Raw genomic sequence first — 26520 nt, forward strand, 5'->3', positions numbered from 1 at the left:
TCTGTGTGTTTCCCAGGTCCCCCTGAAGGTGGCAGTCTCCAGTGGCAAGTCTTGGGGATCCATGTCTGAGCTTAACATCCCCCTCAGGTCGCCCTCTGCTTGACTACATCCATCTCATTCCCTTCAGCAGGGCCTTTACCGCCACGCTGCATGTGTGGCACCTTCTTTCCTTTCACCTTTAAAAGTCTTCCTCTGTCTCTCTTCCTCCCGGTTTGTTCACATCCATCTTCCCGGTTTGGGTTTCTTGTTCCATTTCTCCCTCCCATTATCGCTCTGTTTCACTTGTCCTGCATCCACGTCACTATGGAAACCAGGCAGCTGCAGCTCCCAGTTCTTGCTTTCACTCCATCCGTATCCGGGGGCAACGGCAGGAGCCGTAGACCGGATTGCACCAGTTCCTCTCTCTCTCTCTCTCTCTCTCTCTCTCTCTCTCTCTCTCTCTCTCTCCCACTCCATCCTGCAAAAAAAAAAAGATTCCTTGTCCTCCTCCTCCTCTCCTCCTCCATTTTCACACTATCTTGTTAGGACCAGAGATGTTTTCTCTGCTTTGTTGCCAAGGTGAAGCTCCATGTTCAAGGGCTCGATATTTATTGGTTCCTAAAATTGGCTCTCTCAGCATGGTTTTTAAAAATGAGTAGTTTTGTATACCTGAAATAAGACTGTACCTTCTTTTACTAAACACTTTTTCCTTGTATTTGTTGTTTGTGAATAAACCCTGTGTGCGCTTGAAAACGTCTCTGATCTCAAGTATTAATCCTAAAATAATGTCCTGTTCTAATTTGCATGCTCAAGTGCAGCATTCTTGGAGCTGATATTTTCCGAGCCGCCTGCTTCTACTAAACTTCCCCTTGTGTCGGTTGCATTCACGCAACTCAAGGCAAGTCATCTCCTTTTTATCTAATACTAATCTCGACCGTGAGCATCCATTACTTTGCTCTCTCCGGCTCATCCTTTATCTGCACACTTGACTCGAGCCCACTCGCCCCTTTTGTGCCGTTTGTGTCCCACACACACATTCCACAAATACTCGTACGCACGCGTACACACACACACACGCACGCACACGCACACCAGAGGCAGTCACACTTTCTGTCCACGCATCCACCCTCACACACATTTGCTGGCTCCCAGGCACACTGACCGAGTTTCTGTGTCGACGCCAGCCACAGCAAGACTTCTAATGTCCCTCATTGTCCCGCAATTAAGACCGTTTAAGCCAACAAAATGGGTCCGTGACGTTTTAAACCCCCTATTTGAAATGTCACTTCGTTGGTTTCTAATTATAGGAAACGGCAAAGGTGGCATTGTGAGATATATCCGGCGTACCCGCCAGCCGTTGTGGCTTTCTTTCTTTTCCCAGCCCCTTCGGGCAGTTCATTTTTTTCCACTGACTGGAATATGCTCTCCTCTTGACAATGTGAAAGACGCTTTTCTCACCGGGTCAGTTGTGAGCAGTTCGGAGCCAGAGCGATGGACAGTGTTATGGAAATCTGCCCCTCTATTCTTTCATTGTTCTGTGGTTTAAGAGTGCAGGGCCTTTTCCCCCACTTTGCAGGGGAAGCGTGAGACTGGTATGTGCACATTCTAGAGGGCACTCTGCACTTTTGGAGCCGGGGTGTGGAGGTAAAGCAAATACCAATAAAGGTGTTTATCAGTGTGTTGCGAACTGCTTTGTTATTTGTATCAAACTATATATATATGTGTGTGTGTGTATAAATGGCTCATCAAAGGAAGAATATCATTCAATGTACTTAAACCTCAGCTAATTTCCTCTTGAAGATGTGAGTGACGTTACCACTATGTTCATTTGACTGAGTGATAGCTTCACTTTAATGACCTCTTCCATTAACAGGAGCCGCAGCGTCCCCTCTGAAGACTCCGGTCGTCAAGGGCAACAGAGTGATGTTCCCCGAGCCGACTCATGACGCGTGAGTAGACCCCGCGGCGCAAATCCTCGCGGCCGCCGACACTCGTGTCACTTCCAGTCTGACGTCTGAGGCGCGTCTCGCTCCTCCTCTTCTTCCCCCGCCGCCTCGTTCGAGACAAGAACAACATCTTACCGGTGCAACGTGTAAAAGCTTAATGCATCGTCGTTTTAATTGATACAATATATGTACATCCATGGTTCAGTCATCGTCATAATGCAAGAAATCCCATCTTTACATCTATACAGTGTTCCAGGTGTTGTCAGTATAAAAGAAAGGGTTAATCACAATAATAAGAGTAATCCCGGGTGGTAATACAGCAGTTTCTCAACAGAATGGCAGAAAGGGAACTGAAAGCTAATAGACCCCAATAAAAACCAGAGCTGCAGTCTCACTGAGGGTCGGGGGCCGACCGGTTGAACCAGCAGTGCCTACGCAGTTTTACAGTGTCTCTTTCTGTCCTTCACCTTCCTGGGACTCACTGAATCTGCTAAGTCACCCCCGTGCTCGTCCCGACACCGGTCACGAGAATCGTGTCCCACAGCGTGACTGGCTATAATTTTAACCCTGCGTTCTTTAGAGTCATTTCCACGCCTTTACGTAACCTCTCTAACCTAGCGGGGCCCCGAGCGGTGTTTGCTCTCCACCCGACTATAAGAGCCTCTTTTCTCCGATTCCTCACCCTTCCCCTACAGGTCCCGCAAACGCTTCGGGCAGAAAGTGCCCTCAGTTGCATTTTAAAGCCCCCTCCCGTCTCGTCCATCCATCAATCCCTCCTCCTACTCCTTGATCAAGGCCGGCTGGTTGACCTGCCTGCCTCCCCACAGTGCGGCTGCATATCAATCCCCTGCTGTGCTTTGTGCGGGTCGGTTTCCTGGCAACAGACGACAGCCATGACAGGGCTCCAGGGCAGAGAGAGCCACTTGCGCGGCGGCGGCTCGCTGTATAGCCGGATAGCTCGGTCCAGAGCCGCAGACGCTCGCGGCCGTGGCCGGCGTGCGCTACGAGCCAACAAGAGTCGCCGCCGTTTGGGCTCTCCCCGACGACTTGAGAGTTCAAGCAGACAGGCGGGACAAGAAAGGCAGTGTCTGGACGCATTAGCGTTCGGACACGAGGGCTAAGATGGTGTGCACTGTTCCCTGCGAAAGTGTCTGCTGTTACTCGTTGTGGGAATCGCTGTGAGGCAGCGCAGATCAAGACACCTGCGCTGCTGTAGAATCTCTGTAATAATGCTGTAAATATTTTTTTTTAAAATATACTTTTATATATTTTAAATCCCCAGTTGCAGTTACAAAAGGAGTAAAAATGACCCCCAGATGCTATTTACAGTAAAATATACTTTACAACTTTACAGTTACTAACTTGTAGATTCAAAAAAAGACTTTGAATCCCACTTGTAAGAAACATGGTTGTGATTTAGACAGCTGTTTTTTTTTTTTAACCGATTAGATCCAGTCCCACAGACAGAAGTGGCGCTGCAGTGCGTGTCTCTGTGTCGCGGTGTGAGTTAACCAGAAGTGATTGTGGTTAAATACAGTTAAGAGCACTTCCAGAGTGCAGCTGCACCATCTTTTTTTTTTTTTTTTTCCTGTCTGCTTGAACTGCTCACTCTTTAGCATCCATCATCCCCTCTCTTGTCATTTCCTGTTGACATCTGTACAAATATGCAGAGGTACACCTGTGTACTTCAGCTTCGAGTTTCTTTTTTAAAAAAAAAAACACATCTTTGACACCTTTTTGTAAAGAAAAATACAAAAAAACGAAAACATTTTACAATCAGACACCCCTTCAGGCTTCGCTATAATGAGTGGTAATGTTACAATGCCAATACTGTGTTGGCATCACCGCCACTAATTGATACAGTAAAAGGGATATATAATATCAATGCAGCATTTCATATTTTAAATAAAATCCATGTAGATAATATGTCATTATTTTGTGGTTTTCTCTGTTTGTATTTATTGCTTGACTAGATGGCACGTGGGCGGGATTTTTTTTTTCTTCCAAATAATAACAAGTCAGTGTGCAGGCTTGTGTTGAACAAAATATCGGCATGTAAGGAACAGAAATGCAGCAGTTACTGTCACCTTTGGCAAACTTCCACCTCCAAAAATAGCCACGGGCCGTAGAGTGAATTATACACGATGGTATCACGTCCTGTATATACGCTTCTAATACATACAGTCGATAGTACAGGAGAAAGAGAAACTTTATCCGTATTCTTCATAGGAAATGTAAAAAAAAAAAAAATCAAAACTACCTGTTCTGTCATAGCAAAACAAGACACAGTTGTGCTACAAGTGCTTTTGTGTTCTTGGCACCTGTGGCCTCAGTCCAGAGTGAGTCCTTCTGAATTTGCTACAGCCGAGCAAAAAATCCTCACCAGAGGTAGAGAGAGAGAGGGAGTCCATGCTGTGGAGCTCTGTTGCTGCAGACCTCCTCCTCCTCCTCCTCCGCCCCATACCCCCTCTTTTAACTGCCAATGTGGCACATTCCTCCCTCGCCCCTCGCCCTCCTCTTTAGGTGGAACATTCCAGGCGACAACCATTTTCTGAGACAAAAAAAAAAAAAAAAAAGTGAACTCCGTCAGGATTGGTTGAAACCGGCAAAAGATGACAGGTCGCAGTAAATAATACATTAGCAGTAGGTAGAGTTACAGCTATTTACAATCACACAAAATGTCTAACATCTAATGTAGTGGTTTAGTCACTTAATGAAAGAACCGACAGTTGATTTTAACCTTTTTTCTTCCTCATTCCCAAAGTAAAAAAAAAAAAAAAAGATTTAAAACATAAAATGTTGGCAGTTTACATTCATGCCTGTGAGTGTTTGCCCTGCTGAGCGAAGACACACTCCACCCGAGTAACACAACACACCCACGGGATCTGTACATTTGTGCAGGTTTGAATTCTATGCTCCTTTACCGGTAGATAAACTGAACGAAATGTTGATCTCGACTGATACGTCTGAACTTAAGGTGGCCACTTAATTTAAAAACAAAACAAAAAAAAACTGCCCAAGTTGAAGTTTCAGTAGCCTCAGCTTGTGCCTCTGCCGTGGTCATCAGAGATCGAACGTCAGACTTTTGGGTTCTAAAGCACTCTGAACTAAAAGAGCCTTCTCCAGCGCGAGAGGCGCTAACGCAGCATACCTCCTCAAACCTCCTCAAACCTCAACCAATAGGAAAGCTCACTCAAACAAATCACAGGGGAAAAAAAAGAAAAAAAAAAGCAAATTGAGAAAAAGGTGTGAGATTGTTTTTGGATTGTACATCAGCAGAACATTTTCAGAGGAACGGCGTGTAACTAAATGTACACTCTGGTAGATGTTGCATACAGTTTAATCACTACATTCTAACATCGTGTATGCCACACCGGTTTTTAATAGAGGCAAGACTTCACAGGGCATAGCATTCACATGGAGTAGAAAACAGACATTGCTCAGACTAGAAGTAAATGCATTTTAGTCAGTGCACTTCATCTTTAAATTCAAAGTCACCCCTTAAGCCATGCAGTCCACAAGATATTTGAACTCCAGGGTTTGATTCCAGTGCATAAGGCCTTGGCAAAGGCGTTTTCTAATGATATTACCTTTGTTCAGAATATGTACCAATGTGGATAATAATTCTCCCCCCAAAATACATTTAGGAGCTTTTTAAAAAATTTCATCAGGCAAAAACTGAGATTGGCAGCAGCAGAAATGGCTCAGAATTGACAGACTTCACATTCTTCCACAACATCAGGCCCACAGTTTTCTCATGTTTGCTATCCACCTCAGGAAAACCCATCTCTCACTCTCAACCGCTCGAGACTGGTTGAGTCGCGCGGCGCCGGCGGGGACAACTAACGCACGACGTCCGCCTCTGCCGTGGTGTTTCTGTGAGGAAATCTGAATCCTCAGCGCCACTGACGTTTCACAGCTCTGACATCAGATTTTCAATTGAGGTGAAACACGCGGTGCGGTCTGATCGTTTCTGGGAGCCTGTGCGAACGCCAGTGGCCGCCGCCGCTCCAGAAGCAGTCACAGAACGCGGTCTCGTTTTGACTCTCCAGCAACAACCAAGTTCAAAGCAGATGCATCAAGGTGGCGTGAGGCATCCTCCACATGTTGGGCCACTGAAAACATCTGGAAACAGTGTCGTTTAACGCTCTCAGTGCTTTTGTGCCTTGTGTTTTACTTTAGGGAAGTGTCGGATCGACTCTGTTTAACTTTAAACGCATCGGTGACTAAACCTCCTCTCGAAGTGTCTCGTTTCACATGGCTTGAACTAAAGGAGCTAAGGGTGGAAAGGTTGAGAACCATGGGACTTCATGGGATTACATACGTGTGGCAAATTTAATCCAAATTAGATGCAAAAGAAAAGTTTGATGTTTTAGGACACTTGACAGGAAGCGCAGTAATTACTTGGAGCCAAGTCTAAACATTTGACTTGTGTCGCTTTTATCTTCATGGAACAAATTTGCTCAAGGGCTTCACTCGATATAAGTAGTGAGCTACATGATTTTTACAATAGTTGTTTCGTTTTATATCATTCCCAGAGTAAATCTTAGTCCTGCAGAGCATCTAGCAACCTTACAACAAGCTGGTCTAATAGAAGAAAAGCTATGATGCTTCCCACTGCGATCAAGGAGGCAATCGAACCTTCTTGTCCTCCAGCCAGGCCAGGGATGGATAACATCCTGTTCTACACGACGGTTGGCTGAAAGGTTTTTTTGTGAGCACTGGCTTTTGGCTGGTATTAATTTCTCACCCTTGTCTCGTATTACAGTGAACTTAAAACGACGTAAACCGTTACGAGAAAAAAGAAAAAGATGCTTCCACTGTATGCCATGTGCTAGGAGTTTCTCCCCTAAAAGTTATATTTGCATTCAAAGACACGTTTCATGCAAACAGTTATTTTTTTTCCAAAGAAACACACATTGCTTTTATATGTTTATCTTAAAAAGAAGCTTATTTTCTTTTTACGTATGTATATATATAGTATATATATATATATTTTTTCATCAATTTTTTTTCTACACTTTTCCAGGGCAGGCACCGTACACACACTGGGTACAGAGGCATGCCACACTTGCATTGCTTTTTGCATTCTACAGTTGGTTGGCTGGCAGGCATGATGTCATCCAGGCAGTGCTGCAGTCGGTGAGAGTACCAACTCTGAACACGCACGCACGCACGCACACACACACACACACACACACACACCTTCGCGCTGTCTGGGCAGCCCTACGCCACACCCGTACAGCCGTACATCGCGCGCAACCCCGGCACCCGCAGTCGCAGAGGCGGCGTGCGTCACACTGCCCAGATGACATCAGAGTGGGAGTGGGGTCGAGGGTGGGTTCATCAAGCTTCAGATGGAATAATAAAAGCAGTGCAGCAAGGCTCTGTGGCACATGCAGACGCGGGCGGGGAATGGATGAGGCCTCGGGTGCAGGATAGGTCGGTCGACGGTCGGTGGAGGGTGCGCGGGGTTCGGATGGAGGAGGGTGTATGGTCTAGCCCAGGGTTGCAGACAGATTCGTGAATGGCGGGGAGGAAGAGTTCGATGGGGGGAGGAGAGCAAGGCCGGGAGGGTCAGTGCTAACTTTGTGACAATTACGTTTGTATTATTTTATTTTTATAAATTTTTTTTTATTACTTTTTTTTAATGTTATGTGCTTTTTTTTGTATTTTTGCTTTTTACAAATGGTTTTGATGACACAACTTAGGCTCAGAGTAGTGGATGGCTTAATCTACTGCTGGTTATATGGTCGGAGGATGGAGTTGGAGAGAGGCGTAACGGGAGGAGTTTGACGTTCTCTACATGGATTTTCAGCTGTGTGCACAGTAAAAATACATGAGGGAGAGAGGATACTAATGCCAGTATAGTAGTTGAAATAATTATTTGCTATTTGTGCTCAGTCATGTACTGTAGGTTTGCAAGTATTGCTAGTAGTCACGTCATAGCCAAGTTGTTCCCCAATAACCTGGATGAAGTATGTGGAGCGTTGACTGTAGCTACTTTGTAATTGTCGTAGTTTTGACAGTAAAATTTGCATATTTAAACGTGGTAATTTCTTTAAAGTTATAAAATTGCTAATTCGCATCTTTAAAATGTCAGAATTGATCTCGATTCAATCAGTAAACAGTTTTTAAAGCACACATAGAAAGGAGTTAATGTTTAGTTAGATAGGTTCATCGTAGTCTGTTGAGGCTGGGTCTAATGACTGACCACATCCTCAAGAGAGACACACACACAAGCAAACACACACACACACACACACACACACACACACACACACACACACACACACACACACACACACACACAGCAACATACTCTCAACAATCACATACACACACACGCGCACAAGCTCTGAAATGCAGCTATATCATTTCTTGGGATCCCTCAGCGAGAAAGCTCCACCCTCCCATCACCTCAACCAATCAGAGGCCGTTTTCACGACTCTGCTGGGGAAAAAAAGGAGCGATTCATCCAGAAAAAAAAAACAACAGAAAGGAAGGAGAGATCCAATTAAGCAATCAGCGAGGAGAGCAAAGAGGACGGCGCGCGAGGAAGATGCACTGTGCTGATTCATGTCCATCCAGGACGCACGGTGCATATTCCGGTAGCCATCCTGTCATCCTTCTCTCTCACTGTGGGGGTCAGTAACACACTCTCGCTGTGCTTCAATATGGTGTCTTGAGAGACTGGCCAAACGGCTTGGTTTGTGCATGCTTGTGGCCACACTCTGTCCACAACGCACGCACAAATATTGACACTGCAAGACTTTTACAAAAGAGAGTGCGTCAGGTTGCGTAGCAGAAGAAACACTTTTTTTTGTGTGTGTGTGTTTTCTTCTTTTTAGGAAGCGATATCTGCCCCTCCCCACCCATCCACTGATCTGTTCAACCCCAGTGACATGACTCTCATCTAAACCCCGTTGGCTGAGTTTTGCTAAAAGGAACGTGGAAGGGAAGGCTTGAGGTTTTGGGGGGAGGAGGAAACAGGAGGAATAGTAATGAAGGGGAGTTTTGATTCGAGTCACGTGGTCTTGGAGCTCGAGGGGCTGGTGAGGGTGTCTGGTTGGGGGGGACCAGTTGGACGTCTTTTCTAAAAATGCCTTCTTCTTTTTTTCTCCCACGGTGGAAAGGGAGGGGTAAAGATACAAAAAAATAGATTAATAAAAGAAACAAACTCTTTTTTTTTAAATGTAAAATACAAAAACAACAGCAACAAAAGCGGAATAGTAAATAAAATTAAAAAAAAAAAAACGTTAGTGACTTTAAGATGAAATAGTGTTAAGTAGTACTCAAAGTTATCTCTAATGACACAAAATAAATAAAAGCTGTCAGAGGAGAGGATGCTGTCGGGGCTCTCAGGTGAAGGAGGGTTGTTGCTCTCTCTCTCTCTCTCTCTCTCTGTCCCTCTCTTTCTCCATCTCCCCCTCTCCATCTCTCTCTCTCCCTCTCCCTGTCACCTCTCACTCCTCACGAAGCTGCAGGCGGTAGCGGCTATAGCGGATCTGGAAGAAGAGCCTCTCCAGCGGCGAGCGGCTCATCCCGGGTAGCCTGTAGTCCTCGCTCCGGCCCGTTCTGCGGAAGCCCAGTGACTCGTACAGCTTGTGGGCGGCCAACTTGACGGCCGTAGTGCCGAGGACCACGGCGGCGTAGTTGTTGCGCACGGCGAACTCCAGGACGCGACGACCGAGTGCCTTTGCGATGCCTTTGCCGCGGTAGTGGGAGTCCACCGACATGCGCCGCAGCTCGACCGTGTTGTCATCCTCACGGCCCTGCGCCGCCACGATGCCCACCACCCGTCCATCAAGCACCGCCACCCAGAAACAGGAACCTGGCAGAAACCAAAGGGACAAGTTTGGAAACATTAGAGCTACTGCAAATGTTGGACATACAGATAAACTCTTAACCCTTTAAAGCCTTAACGTATCGACTCTGGTGCGTTAAAGCACGCGGTAACTGATTATCGTAATACCGCAATACGGTAATTACCGTAACTCACAGTGGTTTGCCCTGTTGACAAATTTCAAAGTGTGGCTGAACACTGGAAAGTTGTACCTTCGTGACATTTCAAGGGTATAACTAACTTCGTTTTTACCAACAAATTCCTACAAACGACCCTCTTTTCCTGGTTCTCTCCCCAACCTGCAGCCGACAGCAGCGGTGCGTTATCATTACCGTAATGGCAGCTTTTTTTCCCCCAGAAAGCGCAACTTCCCAGTGTTCAGCTACACTTTCTTGCCCATCATTGAGTTACGGTAAATAAAATACCGCAAGCTTTTTTTTTTTTTTTATGTTAAAACTATTAAGGGAATATTTCTATACTTTGGGGATATGCTTCCAATAAACGTTCTGTAAATATGAAAATGGATCTATAATCCAATTAGCTGATCTTAGCATAATGACCGAAAATGCCAGTCTGGCTCTGTCCTTTGTTAACCCAATTTAACCTAACTAAATCTTACATTTTATTATTGTTTAATAAATACAGATTGCATTTTTTTTATTAGTCTTTATGCTAAGATAGCTAAGTGGCTGCTGGCTGTAGAAGAGTATCACCCTTCTCATCCTGCTCTAAGAAAAGAAACCAATGAGCACATTCCTCAAAATATTGAACTGCTCCTTCAAGATGTAAAAGTGGGTTAGGGTTAGCAGGTTTAGCTGCTCCAATATGCTGTGAATCCCTTGACCGTGTCTTAAATTTCTGTCAGTGGAATATTTGTATGCCCTCATAATTGGCATCAAGGCGCAAAATAAACTGGAATGATGAAAACAATAACTGGATGGACATCAGTGGTTGGATCAGAGAGTTTGATGAATGTCCTGTGCTTCCATTAGCATCATGTTGTACTGACTTGGACAGAGTAAAGAACAGATGCAGTGAGTAGATGAGTGTACCGAGACCTGACTGCTTTACCCACTCAGTACAACTCTGCTGATTAAAAGCACAGGCATCAGAGAGGCTACACTTAGGGTTCACAGTTTATTGGAGCAGAGACACTGACGCATGAACGGCAGGCTGCACTTGAAGACAACATTTTTTTGGGATTCAATAAAGAAAGGGGCCATTTTCCAGAATTACATTTCAGGAGGTTAATTTTGTTTTCTTCACAGACAGAATTAAAACATTGACATTTTCACAGCAGTTTGGACTGTATCAAAGTTTGACTGTATCCCAGAGTCAATCAGACTGATGCTGCTGACAGACAAAAAGGCTAACGCACATACAGACAAACAAAGTTAGACCAATATAGATAAAAATGTCAGCAGACAATGCTCCTCCACCAGAGTACAGCTTAGTGCTTGAATGTCAGCCTTTTACATTGATCTGGAGCTCTAGTCATGCTGCACTTTGTAACCCTGTGAGTTATTTTCCCCTTTGAGATTTTTAAGTGTTAATAGTTGAGTTTAAAAGGGACAAAACACAAAGTGCAGAGCACCTCTACATTCATTTAAGATTTTTCTAGCTTATTTGGAAGCTTGCTCCATCGAAATGTTGTCATTTCAGCGCTAGAAATCTGGAGACATGTACACATCTAATCTGAATAATCTAATCACTACTTCCTGGGATGTTTAATACCACTCCAGCATCACACAGGAAAATGTCACAAGTAACTAATGGAATGCATCGTCATGCGTCTTCCTTTGAAGCCATGTGATTTTTTAAAACCAGCTTATCATGTTAGTGATGACGTCGCTTCTTTGACCGATTCTAATCTTTCAAAGAAAAGCACCCTCAAAAACCTGCTGCTTTAGTTACCTAACTACGTTCAAATGGCTGTTTCAGTTACGTCAGCAGCATCTACGGCACGTATTAGCAGCGGTTACATGGTTTTGGGCTAGAAGGCCATCTGCTTGTCACGGAGAAACTGAACCGGTGCGTGAGCCGTGGACTTCTCCTTTATTTTCAGCTGAATGTCTAACTCTCGCTCACATATACGCACACACACACACACACACACACACACACACACACACACACACACACACACCAACTGCCAGTGAAACTGACATCATGCTTCTGCTGGTGTCCCGCTTGTTAGCAGGGATTTGACGGCCCTGCAGGCCCTGTGTTAAGCTGATCCAGAGGCTTCTGTTCCTGAATCAAACAACTGTGATGTGTGGGTTGCAGCAGCAGCGGGAAACTCCAAGTACTCCCCTCCCTCCAAGTGTGCAACCAGTGTTGCACTAATCTGTTAGGGGTGTTAAATTTTGCAAATATAAGACGGGCAATCGGTAGTTCCCTGAAGCCCGCAGATATTTTTTTTTTCTGACCTCAGCAGGAAAACTCAGCAGTCAAGGGGGTGGCTAATCGAACACGTACGTCAGATGACTGCACAGTTTTACTGATTACATGGTATTATTTTTGAATAAGTCTTGCAATCAAACGCATTTCTCTCGGGTGTTTTGTGGCGCCACGGTGTGAACCTAATTTTTCAGTACTTTGGAGATTGTTTCTCCAGCTAAAACTAACAGTCACAGGTTAAGTGTCTCTAAGCATTCGCTGTGACCGCGGAGCGTTGTTTTATCGCAGACAGATGTCAAATTTGCAGTGTCGTCTCCTGTCGCTCTTTGCCTGCATAATGCTTGTGTGTGTGTGTGTGTGTGTTGAAGGTGCAGGAGGGAGGGGTGGAGGGTGAGGGGGGATGCTTCCATAAAGCCCTCCTGACCATCTGTCTGATCTGAGCCTATGCCAGGAATCAGGACAGCACAGGGAAGCACGCACGCTTCCCACCGCTCCGCCTTTTTGTTCGTCACACTGTGCATTACTTTCCTCAAGAGAACGCTGGGTTCTTCGCATGGGACGATGAGCTACACTTCGCAAAATTTTGATCTCCCCTTCTTATGGGGGCTCAAAAGCAGCGCTGACGTCGCGGTTCTGGGAACTTTACATCCGTTGCGTCCGGCTGCGCAGCCATTAAACGGAGTGGCTTCAGTGACCCGCCGTTACCTCTGCTGGGAGGACGTCAGGCAGCGAGAGGAATGGAAAGATGAAGGAGCGCTGCGGCGCAGGAGTGTTTTAGATCAAGAGAAAGAGGAGGCAGAAACACGACGACAAATGAGATGCCGAGCTTAGAAGAGCTTTGGGGGATGAATGTTGTGCATGATTGGCTTCTTAGAGTTTCTTACACGTTGCAGAAATAGCTGAAATGTGCTGAATCACTAGCTAGTTAAAACACTGTCACTGCAAACTTTGACATAAGGGAATATTCAGACTGTCCAGTTCTGCAGATTATAGGACCATGTAGTGTCTCCAATAGTTCAGATAGGGAGGAGAATTCTGTGGTGTGTTTTGTATCAGCATTTTCTTAATAACCTTACACAGCCTCATCTCTTAATTATGTCTTTTGCACTTGGTGCGTTAAGTTAGCCACTCGCTCTCACAGGTGATGTTGCGATTTGTGAAAACGACTCCTCAACGCTGACAGCAGCATATTACAGGAAACTGTACACCTGTTTCCCAAGTGGTCGTTCTCAGAAGTGTTTTGAAGGTTGTGTCATAGTCTGTTTTCTTTTGCTGAGACTAGATACTGTATATAGCCAGCAGTCATATTTGGTCATGTTTTTCTTTCTTTGCTTTGTTTTTTTTTTGAATGCCTATGAGGCCTATAAGGTTTCTGCCGTTAGGGGGAATTTACATTGAACTCACTGCTAGCCAAAGAAAACGAAATAGCAGTAGGTGGGAATGAATAATGCATTCAGACCATATTAAACTAGGAATCTGACCAAACGTTCACAAGAAGAACACTTTCCTAAACCCTTATCCAAGGCTGTAAATGCACTTGTTAAAGTTTTGGGAAGGCTCAAGTCAATCACTCCACTGTTTATCTTGCAGCTCCCATCTACGTGTCCAGTGAATACCATAGAAATCGAATCAGTTTTATTTGCCATATTTGGCACTGCACCGAGGAATTTGTTCTCCAGCCCCCTAGAACAATGGGACGCCCAGGGAGCTGTCTGCGGGCTTCAAGGCATATAAGCAATGAGCACTGGGGAATCGAACTAGTGACTTCATGGCACCGAAGCTGCTTTTCTAACCGCTCAGCAAGGGAGAAGCTGCGTAGTCCTTCAAGTAACCACAAAAGGCGTTTTTTTTTAAAGGCATTAAGCTGCAGCTGCTTAAGAGTAAAACTCGATACGCCAGCGATACAGTGCGCCGCCTTTTAAAACATAAGCATCTGTGTCACTGCAACTTCGAATGAATGAGCTTACTCACTGAGGGAAGGGGAGTCAGAGAAAGAGGAAAAGGGGCTAAAAAGGAGAAGCCGTTCATCCGTCGTCTCTGAAAGGAGGAGCGAGCCGAGGAGGATGGAGGCGAGGCGCCTGTGTTAACAGTAAAAGTGATGAGCCTGAAAGGATCCATTATTGCTGCTAGGGCATACAAACGCAAAAAAAGGGGGGGGGGGGGACGGAGGATCTGCCATTATTGCGGAGGGGGGAGGGGACCCGGAGGATACAGATGATCTCGAGACGAGAAATAAATCAGGCGCAGGGTGAAGGCGAGAAGCAGAGGAAGAGCTGCGCGCTCGGTAAATCGGTAATGATTCTCACACAAGCCAAAATCTGATTACCGTGTTCTTAATGCAGCAGATCTAATTTCTTTCACTACAGCCGCATTAATATGCCACCATGCATGTGTGCGGGAGCGTTAAATACTGGATGAAGTTGTGATGTGATACCTGTATAAAAGAGAAAAAAAAAAAAACGGTTTTATGGGGCCTAACGAGATTACTCTCCTTTCCTTCAGGTGAAACGTACAGGGCCGATTCAGATGATAAAGCTTCAGTCTAGACGCCGCCTCACTGGGCTGTACTTCTTGCTGCTAACAGTAAAACAGTCAAGAGTCATTGTTTGGAGGAATATTAAGTGGCTCTGAACTGAAAGCGTTGCATCACTGCATGATTAATCTGACCCTGGCACCATCTCTGCTGCTGTCAAGATCTCCACCTACTATTCTTGCATTGCTGTGTTAAATCATTGTGTATTTTTATCACTTTATTTGCTAAAAAAGACGCATGCTTTCTTCCAATGGGCCAGTCAACAGTGAATCAGTTCCATATTTTCATATTTGTGTAACAGAAACATCTGGCAAATAGCAAAATACCTGTTCGTTAATTTTATCTTTTATCATTTTGCAGATTTAAAGATACAAAAAAAAAACTCGAAGGTGCTTTCTAAACGCACACGCAGCCTCCTTAATGCGACACAGACCAGACACGCCCTGCTCCTCGGGGTCAGAGTGCATGCTGGGAGTATAGATTAGCCTGTCACATATAACCCCCACATCAGCAGTTTTCTCCTGCACCGTGGGCCGGCGATGGCGAACGGACACGCCTCCCGGTTGTGCTCGCAGACGCGCACCAGCCGCACAGAATGCATCATTTAGTTGTCGCGAAGCCAAGATTAATTTTAGACTTGTGCGTTGACTTGATGCAGACTTACACCAACCTTTAATGTTTAATGTAAAAGAAGGCGTGAGCTGTGTGTCGTCGGCTTTACGGACACATCTTTACATTTCCATTAGCGCGGAGGAGCTCATTACGTGTTTACTTCCTTCCTTCCTGCCCATCAACACATCTGTGGATGTTTGTACGCTAGCCGGCAGGTACCTGCCCACATTTTAGACACGTGCTACTTTTAGCTTCGTCCATGCCTTTGTTTGCGTTGCCGCTGCCTCGCCTTCATTCCTGAGGTCAAAGGTCATCAGAGGAGGGGGGCTTTGCACACAAATGCAAAATGTGACTCTCACCTATTAGATCTAGACTTACATAAACTGCTCCTGCGTGAACTGTGGCCAAGCTAATTAATAATATTTGGCTCAAGCTGCAGGAGTCGCTTTCGACTCGCGAAAGTAATGGCAGACTTATTGATAACAGGCTGTAAAACCGCTCTTTTTATTATGTTAAATTCTCCCGATTACTCGCCGGAGTCGAGCGAGAGAGAAAAGGCACCACGCTGTAATTAATGACGCCGCTGTTGACACGTCCTCCACTTTCTCCGATGAGCGCCTTTGTTCGGCATTGATTTAAGCAGAATGCGAAACAAAGGCCGAGGCTAGTGAGACCACAATGCATTATTAATGACGGCCTCCACTTCCTCAAAACACTGAGCAGACAGGACATAGCGCATGGCCGCGCGCACGCAGCGTACGGCCGAGGTAATGGACAAGTGAGTTCTCCGGTTTCGCTGCATGTATAATGTGAGAGCAGCTAAGTCAGGGAGTGATGTAAAGGCAACAACTTGGCTAATGCTACACACGGATCTTAAAGCTAAAGCGACTGATTAAGCTTTGTTTTATTGTATAGTTTTCATTAGTAACTTTGTTGTTACTTTGTCACTGATTGACTGATTAACAGTATAATGGATGAGTTTAGTGCTCGTGATTCACTTCCACATATATCAGCGTTCACCTTTGTGTCTACAGGGTAAACATTAGCCCTCTGAAACTTTTTTTTTTTTTTTTTACTTCTACAGATAACTGAACAAATGACCAGTAAATTGAATTTTTGTACTTTTTCAGAGCGAGACCGAAGGCTGCTTCCTTTGCTGGGAGGAAACATCGCTTCCTCTGTGCCAGGATGATGGATAACCCTGGTTGGCCACTGCAGCGCCTCCCCCTGCACCTTCGGCACAGATGAAATGTGGAGCGGAAGACGAGGAGGAGGAGCGATACAGGTGCTACACGGAAAGAAATCGCTGCGGCTCAAATAGCAACAAGAGGGAGGGATGGAAGAGGAGAGGATGGGAAGCGGCAGGCCCTGTTAATCTGAGATGCTTCAGCTGATGAGTCAGAAATATCCCCAGGAGATCCCTTTGTCTATCTGCTTACCAGCAAGCTCTTGATCTCTCGGCTTCTCCCGCATGCATATATTACACGTTTCAGAACAGCCCTCCTGCGCATGCCCCCGTTTCCTACCTAACGCTCACCTCCTTTCTTCCCTTCGCACGTTGTGTCTTTCTCTCTCTGTCTGTCTCCCTCATTCTGTCGTTCAAAGCTAAAATAAGCTCAGCAGGTACAGTTAGAGGAAACCTGGTCTCTCTACTAGAGCGAAGCCCCATACATATACAGCAAGACTGACTGAGAACCGTTAATCAGCTGGTACGACTGAGTGAGTATCACTTATATCCACAGAGGCTTTGGCCCAGTGTCTAGTCACACCCTCCACCCACCCTCATATTCACATTACATGACTGTAAGCAGCTTTACAGTGACTGAACAACTAACAAGGTATGTGGTCCAGCAACTTCTCGGAAGCGAAGCTTTTCTCGGTTACATTTTTCCCACCTCAGAAACATTTATTAAAGCATGGCTGTCTTTTAGCTATCTGTGACTGTGAATGGAAGCACATTCAACCGCTTGTTTTAAAGCCTAAAGATAAAGATTCTCCATGAATTCGTTTTCTAGGATCTCGTTTCCCTTCTCTGATTCCTGCAGTCCCCATCTGATAACGCACCCATGCAAATTTACACATATGAATTAAGTCTTCTGCAGTGGAACAAAGTGATTTGATGAGTGCAGCTGCTCGTGGATAAAGGTTTACAGAAAAACTGTTTGCTGTGGGTTTCTGGAAAAAAAAAAAAGATTTCGATTGGCGAAAAGCCATTCGTCTTCATTTACGGTTTCTGTCAACAAATGCTCTGTAGTTGACACGCCACCGGTGGACATTCATTAATCTCCAGATTGACTGGTTATTGGTTTGTTGGCTCCGAGGAAGGACAGAGAAACATGAGGAGGAGGAGTGGAGGAGTCGGAGTGTATAAACAGATTGAGTTAAGTTTTAATTGCATTGCTTCCAATCCGTTAAGCACTGACTGAGCTATTGAATTTAGATAATAAACTTACGGAGATTAAGTATTTGTGAATCAGAATTGAGGATTTGAAATTATGTCTCATTCATTTCAAACCAGTTAAATTCAGCAGCTGTTTTTTGTTTGTTTTGTGTCTTTAGTTTTTTTTTTATAGAGTTTTCCCTGTTTATACTCAACAATGGTGAATTCAATTTGTTTTACAACCTGTCCACCTACACGCTCTGACTTTATTACCGGTCAAATGAAAGCGGTGACAGCTGGCCTTAAGGGGGAGCAGAGTGAGTGATCACAACACGCACACAGAGGAGATAAGAGTATTGATTGTTGTAGCTGTGGCATGAGGAGAGCAAAATGTAGCTTCAGTCGGTCACTTCTCTTCTGCTACCCTGAGCTAACAAATATCCCCTCTTTGCTTCTTTGAACTCCTGTGATTGCTGCTTATTTCTTTTCATTTAGTTGAGCAGTTACTTTAATGACTGAAGTACGTATCTAGTGATGCTCAAATAGATCACCCACGTCAGTACGTCACATCTATCCAAAGGATAAGACGCACGCACATATCTCAAACTCAAGTACTTTTGTCGACTCCATTTAGCAAATTCTCCGAACCCTCCCGCACACAGTCACTGTAACTAGCTAACATGAGCTTAGCTTAGCTTAGCTTAGCATGCACGGATCTGTTGTTGATTGAACTAGTTGACACTAGTTTCTCTTTACCATCACAGACTTGCATAACTAAGTCATCCAAATGAATAGTATAAAACAAGTAAGGTAATAAATAAGGATATAATAATAATAAAGGTATAAGAGTCCTAACTCAGCTAACCCTGGTTTAAGTGTGTGGTTTCTAGTTGGTATAAGCAAACAACCTCACAAAAGTTCAATTCTAGTGGACTGAGGATGTCTCATTTCAGATTTTTTTTGTGCCTTCTTTGCGCTAAACGTTTTCATTCCCCCGTCCACGCTGCACACAAAGCGCCGCACACGCGCTACACGTGTTATGACTAATGACGGCGACATCAGTGGAGCCTCACCATCGGTACCCAGGTGTTCGTGACCCCGGGCCCATTGAGTTTGCACGGTCATAATCATTAGCATTGTCTACGAGCGGCGGTGCCTGACCCCCTCTAAACCATCACAGCACTGGAGCCATAATGGGAATGCTAAATTGCAATTGTCTATGCAGTGGATTACCAAGCCAGAGGGTATAATGTCAGAGAGAAGCAGACAATGGTTGGGGGGGTGGGGGGGGGCAATTGAGTGGCTTAGCTAACACCTGCTTTTTATATCGGCCACGTGGTTCGGGTTAACGGCGCAGACGCGTCCAAGAAGTTACGAGGCGGGGCGAGAGTGTAAAAATGTGCTTGCGGCTCGACCGCCTGAGCAGAATGAGGTGACGCCAAAGGTTGGATTGATTTTTCCAATTAGAAACTTCAGCGGAGGAAATGAGCCTTGCTGACACCGAGCATGCTGCAGAAAGTGTATCAGCAGACTCCTCTACACAATCAATAGCCCTGTGATGCACCCCCCCCCTCCCTCCCCTCCCTCCCTCCCCGGCCCTGCCCCAGTGGCCAAGTGGAGCTCAGAGAGGAAGCGAGTGGGGGAAGGAGTGGAGAAAGAGCGAGGGAGGAGGGGTGGGAAAGAAGAAGGAAAGCAGAGAGACAAGCTGCATATTTGATGATTTGCCGACCACTCTAAACCCAACCACATTTTAAAAGCCCTGTCAGCGTCTTTGCCTTTAATGACATTATTCTAGCCTTTCTACTGCAGTTTTAAAAAGCATGACTAGCCTCATCAGACATGTTAATCTTTGCTAAAGCAGAGTGGATGAGCATCGCCCGCTGACCCAACATGTATTCGTGTCATTATTCAGAGAGAACAGGGAGGTTTTCCCCTGCGTCTTACCTGTGGGTTTCATGTAATAAGCCTCTATGTCAGCCATGTCCGTGTGCAGAGCACAGTCCAGATAACTCTGGATAACTTTCCTGCTGTAGTAGTAGCGCGCGCCCATGAGAATGAAGGGCGCACAGCAGGTCAGCGTGACGGATTTGGTCACGAAAAAGCACATTACTATGGAGAAATGGAAGAAAAATAAACGAAACCTGTCAGAAAAGAGAATCACATGTTTGATTTTGGCAGAATTTGACCCCACACATACACAGAAGAAGAAAAAAAAAGACGCAGACAATAAGACATTTGTAAGCATCATACATTTTTTTTTATATACAGAGGCGCAGTATCAGCAATTTAATCAGGAGAGGTTAGTTCTCACACAAGCCCGCATTCTTCAGGCTGCAATGTAAAGCACATAAGAAGCTGCAGGGGCACAACCGTTTCTCCCCCCACCAGTACACAAGAGAATTCATCAAACCAGTGCAATCCGTGATGGAGTTATTAGTCACATGTAACGCTGGGGGGCGCAAAGGGAATCAGTAACGGGCAGGATGGATGGTGCGCAAAGCATGTTGCGTGGCATGCGATAGTTAGTTTATTCCGGTTTACTATAAAACAAAAGAGATTCAATTTGGCAGCAAGTTTTCAATCAAATTAAAATTAATGATTATAGTGGATTTAAATGTACCACGGTTTCAACTGCGTGCCTTGGAAGATCTTGTTAAAACACAGGGATTATTTTTTTTGTTTGTTTGTTTTTTGTTTACGAATGCTGTGTCTGTTCTGCTCGTACGATTTCTTTTTTTTTTAACGTGCGTAACGGCACCGGCTGCGACGCACGAGGCTTTTTGGTCGGCGACGTCAACAAAAGCCAAACGAGACCAGCGCACGACTGTGGCGCATAGGCAGCTGTGCAGAGGCGGAGTGTGCGTGTGCGCGCCGCAAGGGGTGGAAGGACTTTTAACGTGTGTGTTGCGGTGCGTGGGGGTGGCGGCGGAGCGGCTGCGGGGTGGATTTCGGGCGCGTGGCGCGCACCCCGCGGTCCGATCCTCGAAATGTTCATTCAGTCATTCATTCACGACACCGGCATGTCATCACATCATCATCATCATCATCCTCATCCTAAGCAGGAGCGGCAGCGGCAGCGGCAGGCCCCGCCGGCTCTACACATGCACCATGCGCCTGCCATGCCTTTTGTTGCATGATGAGCGACATGCCGGTGTGCCGGCGGAAAGGGAGCCGCGCTGCAACAGATTTCGACTTAGCTGTACCTCGCCTACAGGGTCAGATAGTGCAGAGGAACGTTAGACGTCTGTGTGGTTTAAGACAAGTTTCTCCAAATAAATCACTTCACGGCGGAGACATCAAAAGAAAGCTCGACAAAAGAATTCATTTGGAAGTTTTTCCGTTTGAAATCCGGGCTGAAACACAGTAAACAACGTGATGCAAAAGTAGTGAGGGTACTTACCTGTCAGAAGAGCATATATAAACTGGGTCTTCGGCTGCTGTCTGAGCCCCCTAAACGCCGTGTTGGGTATCCTCTCCATAATACCCTCGTAAAAGATGCGCCGCACCTCCTCCTGATCCCCGCGCTCGAACTCTCGGATAAAAACCGCATCTTTCCTCGCATCCTTGGCTTCCGCGGGGTTTAGAGCCGCGCTGGACGGAGGAGAGCTCCACATGATCGCCTCCTTTTTCGTCCCAGGTATAGCATCGTGTTCGTCCGCAACAATTTTAGTCTCGCAAACCATTTTGGGAGACGAAAAATGCATGCAACTGGCCGCGGAAAAACCCCACTACAGTTCGGAAAAGAAAAAAGAAAAAAACAGGAGGGGAAGGGGGGGAGAGGATGAAGAGTGAAAATGGGTGATGCGTGAGATTTCCTTAAAAAACAGCGAAACGATGAGGGGGGATAAGACGAAAGGGGGATGTTCTGCTGCAACCCTGAGCGTTTCTGAAGACCAAGACTCGCCGGTGTGATCCAGGCGGTATTTATAAGCGAGCAGGGCGGGTAGATTCGGGTTCAGGGGTTGGGGTGGTCCTCTCGCCGCGCAGATTGGTGGAAGCGCTGCGTCGCTAGATGCTGGTGGACGAGGGAGGAGGGAGAGACAGGCTCACCGCTCCCTCTCTCTCTCTCTCTCTCTCCCTCTCTCTCTGCGTCTGAACCGGCTTGTGTATGTATGTATGTGTGCCGGCGGAGTGTGTATTTTGAGAAAGTGGGGCCCGTGTGGACGGGAGTTTGCGTGGGGAGGTTGTTTCTGAGCAGGTTTGTCTTCCCAATGTCTTACAGTGGTGAGGATCCCCGGTTTGTTTGTGGCTGGGAGGATGCAATGTGCGGGACAAAAGGCGCAAGGTAATGCGGGGATGCGTCAAACAGGAGGAAGACTTAGCATCAGGACGGGTCGTTTACAAATAATAATAATAAAAAAAAAATTAGAGCGTGTATGGTCGTGATAAGCGAGTTTAACCACTGGGATTGGCTCAAGCTGAGTTAGCAGAGCTCATAAATCTAAAATAATGGCAGACATGTGCGTTGTTGCGCAGATAAAATTGTCTGATTGGATGGAGAAGAGGCTGATATCAGAGGATACAGTCACATCCCGATGATTCGACAATAAACCGGCACCGCGGAGGCTCAAACTGAGCCGCTGCTCGCTGGTGTCTGGTGCTGCGTGCAGCCTCCTCTGCCGGTTGACTGACAGCTCTGCTGCACTGCAGTGATTCCTCCACGGCTTCCCTCCGCTTTGTCACCCGGTTCCTGTCATACATCACTCCCAACATGGAGATTAAATCTCGCCTTACTGCGCATTTGAAACCTCCCATTAGCCCTATCTGCTGGCGACTCGTCGCGCACTGAGCAAAGGCGTCGACATTTACTGGCTTTTACGCGCGGCCGCGCCGCGCCAGCGGTAGATGACGACGCTTGATCTGGTCCTTTGTTGTCGCCCAAACACTCCCCCGTGAATGACTGTTATCATCCCAAATGAAACCGTCACGGACCAAGTTTTCGTTTGCATTATTTACACCTTTATGAGTGCAGCTTGACGAGCGAGTTACATAACATTTTAGTTTCACCCTCATCAAATAAGAGAAAGGTGATAATGCTGGATACATTTGGGTGCAGCACAACCAAATACATGTTAGTTTAAAATGTTCTGAAGAAGTCTGGACATTTGGAAGCGTTTTTGTTTTTTCTTTCTCCCTCAGCTCTTTGTAGAAATGTAGAAGCACTCAGAGCCGCAGTCTCATATGTAAAGCAGAACTAGTTTGAACTGGATCATCAGAGGCAACCTGCTATTGATAAGGCTGCATCCACCCCCACTCCCTCCTCCTCCTCCTCCTCATCCGCCTCCTCCTCAAGGTATACCCCCTCCTCCTAGCCAGAGCAGCGCAGGGGGAGGAGGAGGAGGAGGAAGAGGGCAGACATCCTGCGGAGTCACAAACTCCTGACTGCTCATTCCGGACATTTGCGCCGCCGAAATGCGGTAGAAAGAGGATTTTTCTACACACCGACACCTCCTCTGCAGCGGTTTCTCGCTGCTCCCGACCGTCTGGTGGATGTTCCGAGCATGCGCAGTGTCCCTTATAGGTTGAGACTAGGTAGTGCTGCTTTCAAAGGCTGTGGGTGGTGTAGCAACTAAACGGGAGCGTTGTAAAAAACACCACACTCTTTTTCTCTTTTTCTCTACTCTTTGGGAGAAAGCGCTAAACTCTTATACATATGGCAACGCTACATTTAATATTAATAATTTTCCAGGTGTTTTTTGTTGTTGTTTGTTTCCTCAGTTTTCCAGCACACAGCAGTAGCAAATAGGGACGCGAATGTTAAGATGAAACCTCCACTAACACGTTTTTTATGTTCTAGTGGCTGTTTAATGTTTCCACAATTGAAAAAAAAAACACAATTGAGAGTGATTATTTGTGTGTGTGTCCCAGAGAGACTAAACCGAGGAGTTACCTGCTACAATGTGTTTTCAGACCTGCAGTAAGAACAGTCGATGTTTGTTTTAACGTACCACTTTGAAGATGTCACTAATAAATGTGTAAACTCCCCTGGATGCTGATTTTAGAGGATGTAGCTTGTGATGCTTGAAACAACAACAACTGATTTCTCCTCTAAACTTCTCACTATAATCAATAAATCAACTGATGTCTCACCAGAACATTTGTGTGTCGTAAATTTTCTTCTGTCATCTTCTTTTAACCATCTCACGTCCCCTCAGATGATTTCTGTGCTCTATATAATAAAGTAGCTCCAGCTAATTCCACCTGCAGCTAAATCTAATGAGCTAATGAAGTCATGTTTAATAATATATCAGTCACAACAAATTTGCTTTAATAGTTACATTTTGCTCCTAATACTTATTATTTTTCATATTTTTCATGCAGGACGTTACAGGGCAACAACTTAATTTATTTTGCTGGATCTTCATGCACCTATCAGGCATAACATTATGACCACCGTGCTGATATTGTGCAGGTCTCCCTTCTGCCTCCAAAACAGTTGTGACTCAGCAAAGAATGGACATGGGTCTTGTGAGGGCGTCCTGTGGATGTTGTTAGTGGGAGTGTTTGGGTCCTGTGGGTTGAGGGGAGGGGCCTCTGTGGATCAGACTTGTTCCAGTGCATCCTTCTCGTCCGTTTTTGTGCGTGTGTGTGCCTGGTGAAAGGCAGGTTGAAAAGTTTCCCAGGATAACACTGCATTCTCAACATGGTCAATGTTTAATGTTGTTTAACAGATGCTACAGTGTAATATTAAATCAGGAATGTTGCACGTGTTCATTGTGGCTGCAGTTCAAAACCTCAGACAGATTATGATCAGTCTGAGCTGACTGCTGGTCTCATGTCAAATGATGCAGCTTTGACCCCCCCGCATCTACAAAGCCTGATGAACGAACCCAGGAGGTTAATGTTGTTTGTGTCTGAGATGAGTGTGGATGGATTTCCAGTGACTCAGTTAAAAAGAGTTTAAAAAAATTTTTTTTTACATGTGACTATTTACACCAGCTTTTCGTCTACATTAATGTACATTAATGGAAAAGCAACGTCATCGACATATAATGTTTTCTCCCCTGTAGAGCTTCACTCAGTATTTACCTTTAAAGTCATATCAATCCCACGTTGCACATTATAAATTCCACTGTAATAATCCGCATAATTAACATTCTTAAATGACTACTTTAGAACGAACCATATCTCATGGAAATCCATCCAGCGTTTAGTATTTAGGGACGTATTAAGACATGTTCCTAAATACTAAATGCTCCTGTTGCTTAGTAGCTGTGAAGTTGAAAATCCCCACACGTAGACAGACATATTTTTCTAATCATCTTGCACGTAACCTCTGGCTCTTTGTGTTTCCTTGCAGCTGAGGAAACCCCCCCTCTAAAGGTCACAGCGCTGCATCTGCTCCCGCCGTGACCTCTGACCCCTTGCAGCTACCGGGAAGTTTAAGGCTGCGGCACGTCTCCAGCAGAGCTTTTATGGCTGCCTTTAAACATGGCCCTCAGTAAGTTTTTTTTCCTCTGATGTCTTTAAGATTAGCCCTGTTATCAGTAAGAGTAGTGTTTATTTACTTTAGCACATATACAGATCAGCCACAACATTAAAACCACGTCTGCTAACCTAGTGCCCTGTGGTCGAGTCCATGTCCTGGGCTCTTTGTCGTGTACCTTGAGGTGTTCCTGGGTTAAAGTAACAGAGAGAGAGAGAGCTGTTGATGCAACTGTGTTTCCATTTTGAAGGCTGTGTATTGTCGAACTACAGATTTGCATCATGATATTTTAGCTAGGCTAAATACAACACCACGAACTGCAGCCTACAAAATGATCATCTAGATGGATTACCACCTTTAAACTCATACCTGAACACTGTAACGGCCATGAATGCTAAACACCAAAACCTAATGATCTGGAAAGTGAGTGTACTGCATATGCCGGTGTACAAATTGCGTAGTGTAACTCAACACTGCAGCTTCATAAAGCTAAGATTTATTGCGGGGCTGTTATATTAGCATACATTAATGCCCACTAGTGCACCTAAAGTACTAGTGTAAATAAAAAGTAGAACACAGTGGATGAATCTTTAGTAAAGTGGAACATGTGGATTGCACCGGACTTAAAGAAAACCTTTGAATGGCTTGTGTTTTCAATTAGCTACAGACAGTCGAGTTGATTTATGGGTGAGACGCCAAAAGTCAATGACATTTACTGAACATATATATATATATATTAAAGAGAGATTAAATAGATGATAATGCTAAAGGAAAATAAAACAGCAGTCTCCTCTTCGTTTATACTGGCTCAGAGTATTTCGCCGTCCAGTTATCTGAACCCTGAAGAGGTGAGCGAACAACGCACAACTATCGCAGCAGAAAGTCATCAAAATACAATATAAATAGGCGATAAGGAACGGAGAAGTACATGTGATCGTATATATGTCTTTATCTTCCCCTGACGAACAGTATGTGCATTCATGCAGAACAAAGGAGTCGGTTCAGTCCGTTCAATTTAGGTCATATAATCAGCTTTTTGGCACGGCTTCACATTCGCGTGTTTCTGCCTATGTGCTGGTGGTAGTGAGTGACTTACCGGAGGCCTGTCTCCCTCTAGTGGCCGCAGCCTCCTCTGAGAGATGGAAATGAGCTCCTCTCATATAGATGAATTATTTCATCTCACCACTACCGACGCTGCCAAAACACACAAAATATCCTGATTAAGAATTAATTAAGAAGAATTCCCCCCGGAGGCTCACAGAGCTGCTCAGAGCCGCCCTTAAAATAATGGGAGTGAATATGAGGAACTCCTTTTGACCTCGTTGCTGTGGAAGACGTTTCATGAACACGCCCTGTTGTTGAGGAACATGAAGTTTCCAGACCTCGGAGTGGGATTTG

At 45.4% G+C, this 26520-nt stretch overlaps 2 protein-coding genes across 2 annotated transcripts in view; one reads left to right on the plus strand and one right to left on the minus strand.

The window, feature by feature from the left end:
* The window catches only part of poln (polymerase (DNA directed) nu), a 59500-nt gene extending 55870 nt beyond the window's left edge, over window positions 1–3630 (plus strand). Inside the window, exon 28 of the mRNA XM_047577565.1 lies at window positions 17–3630. Within this exon, the coding sequence (XP_047433521.1) occupies window positions 17–103 (87 nt within the window). The 3' untranslated portion in view covers window positions 104–3630. The remainder of the gene's footprint in view (window positions 1–16) is intronic.
* nat8l (N-acetyltransferase 8-like) lies at window positions 2073–23742 on the minus strand. The gene is made up of 3 exons (XM_047577595.1): window positions 21097–23742; window positions 19641–19805; window positions 2073–9759 (listed from the first exon to the last, which is right to left on the minus strand). The coding sequence occupies exons 1-3, from the start codon at window positions 21398–21400 to the stop codon at window positions 9392–9394; spliced, it is 837 nt and encodes a 278-aa protein (XP_047433551.1). The 5' UTR covers window positions 21401–23742; the 3' UTR covers window positions 2073–9391.
* Between the last annotated feature and the right edge of the window lie 2778 nt (window positions 23743–26520).

This window comes from Mugil cephalus, chromosome 1, assembly GCF_022458985.1.
Source record: "Mugil cephalus isolate CIBA_MC_2020 chromosome 1, CIBA_Mcephalus_1.1, whole genome shotgun sequence".
NCBI lineage: Eukaryota > Metazoa > Chordata > Actinopteri > Mugiliformes > Mugilidae > Mugil > Mugil cephalus.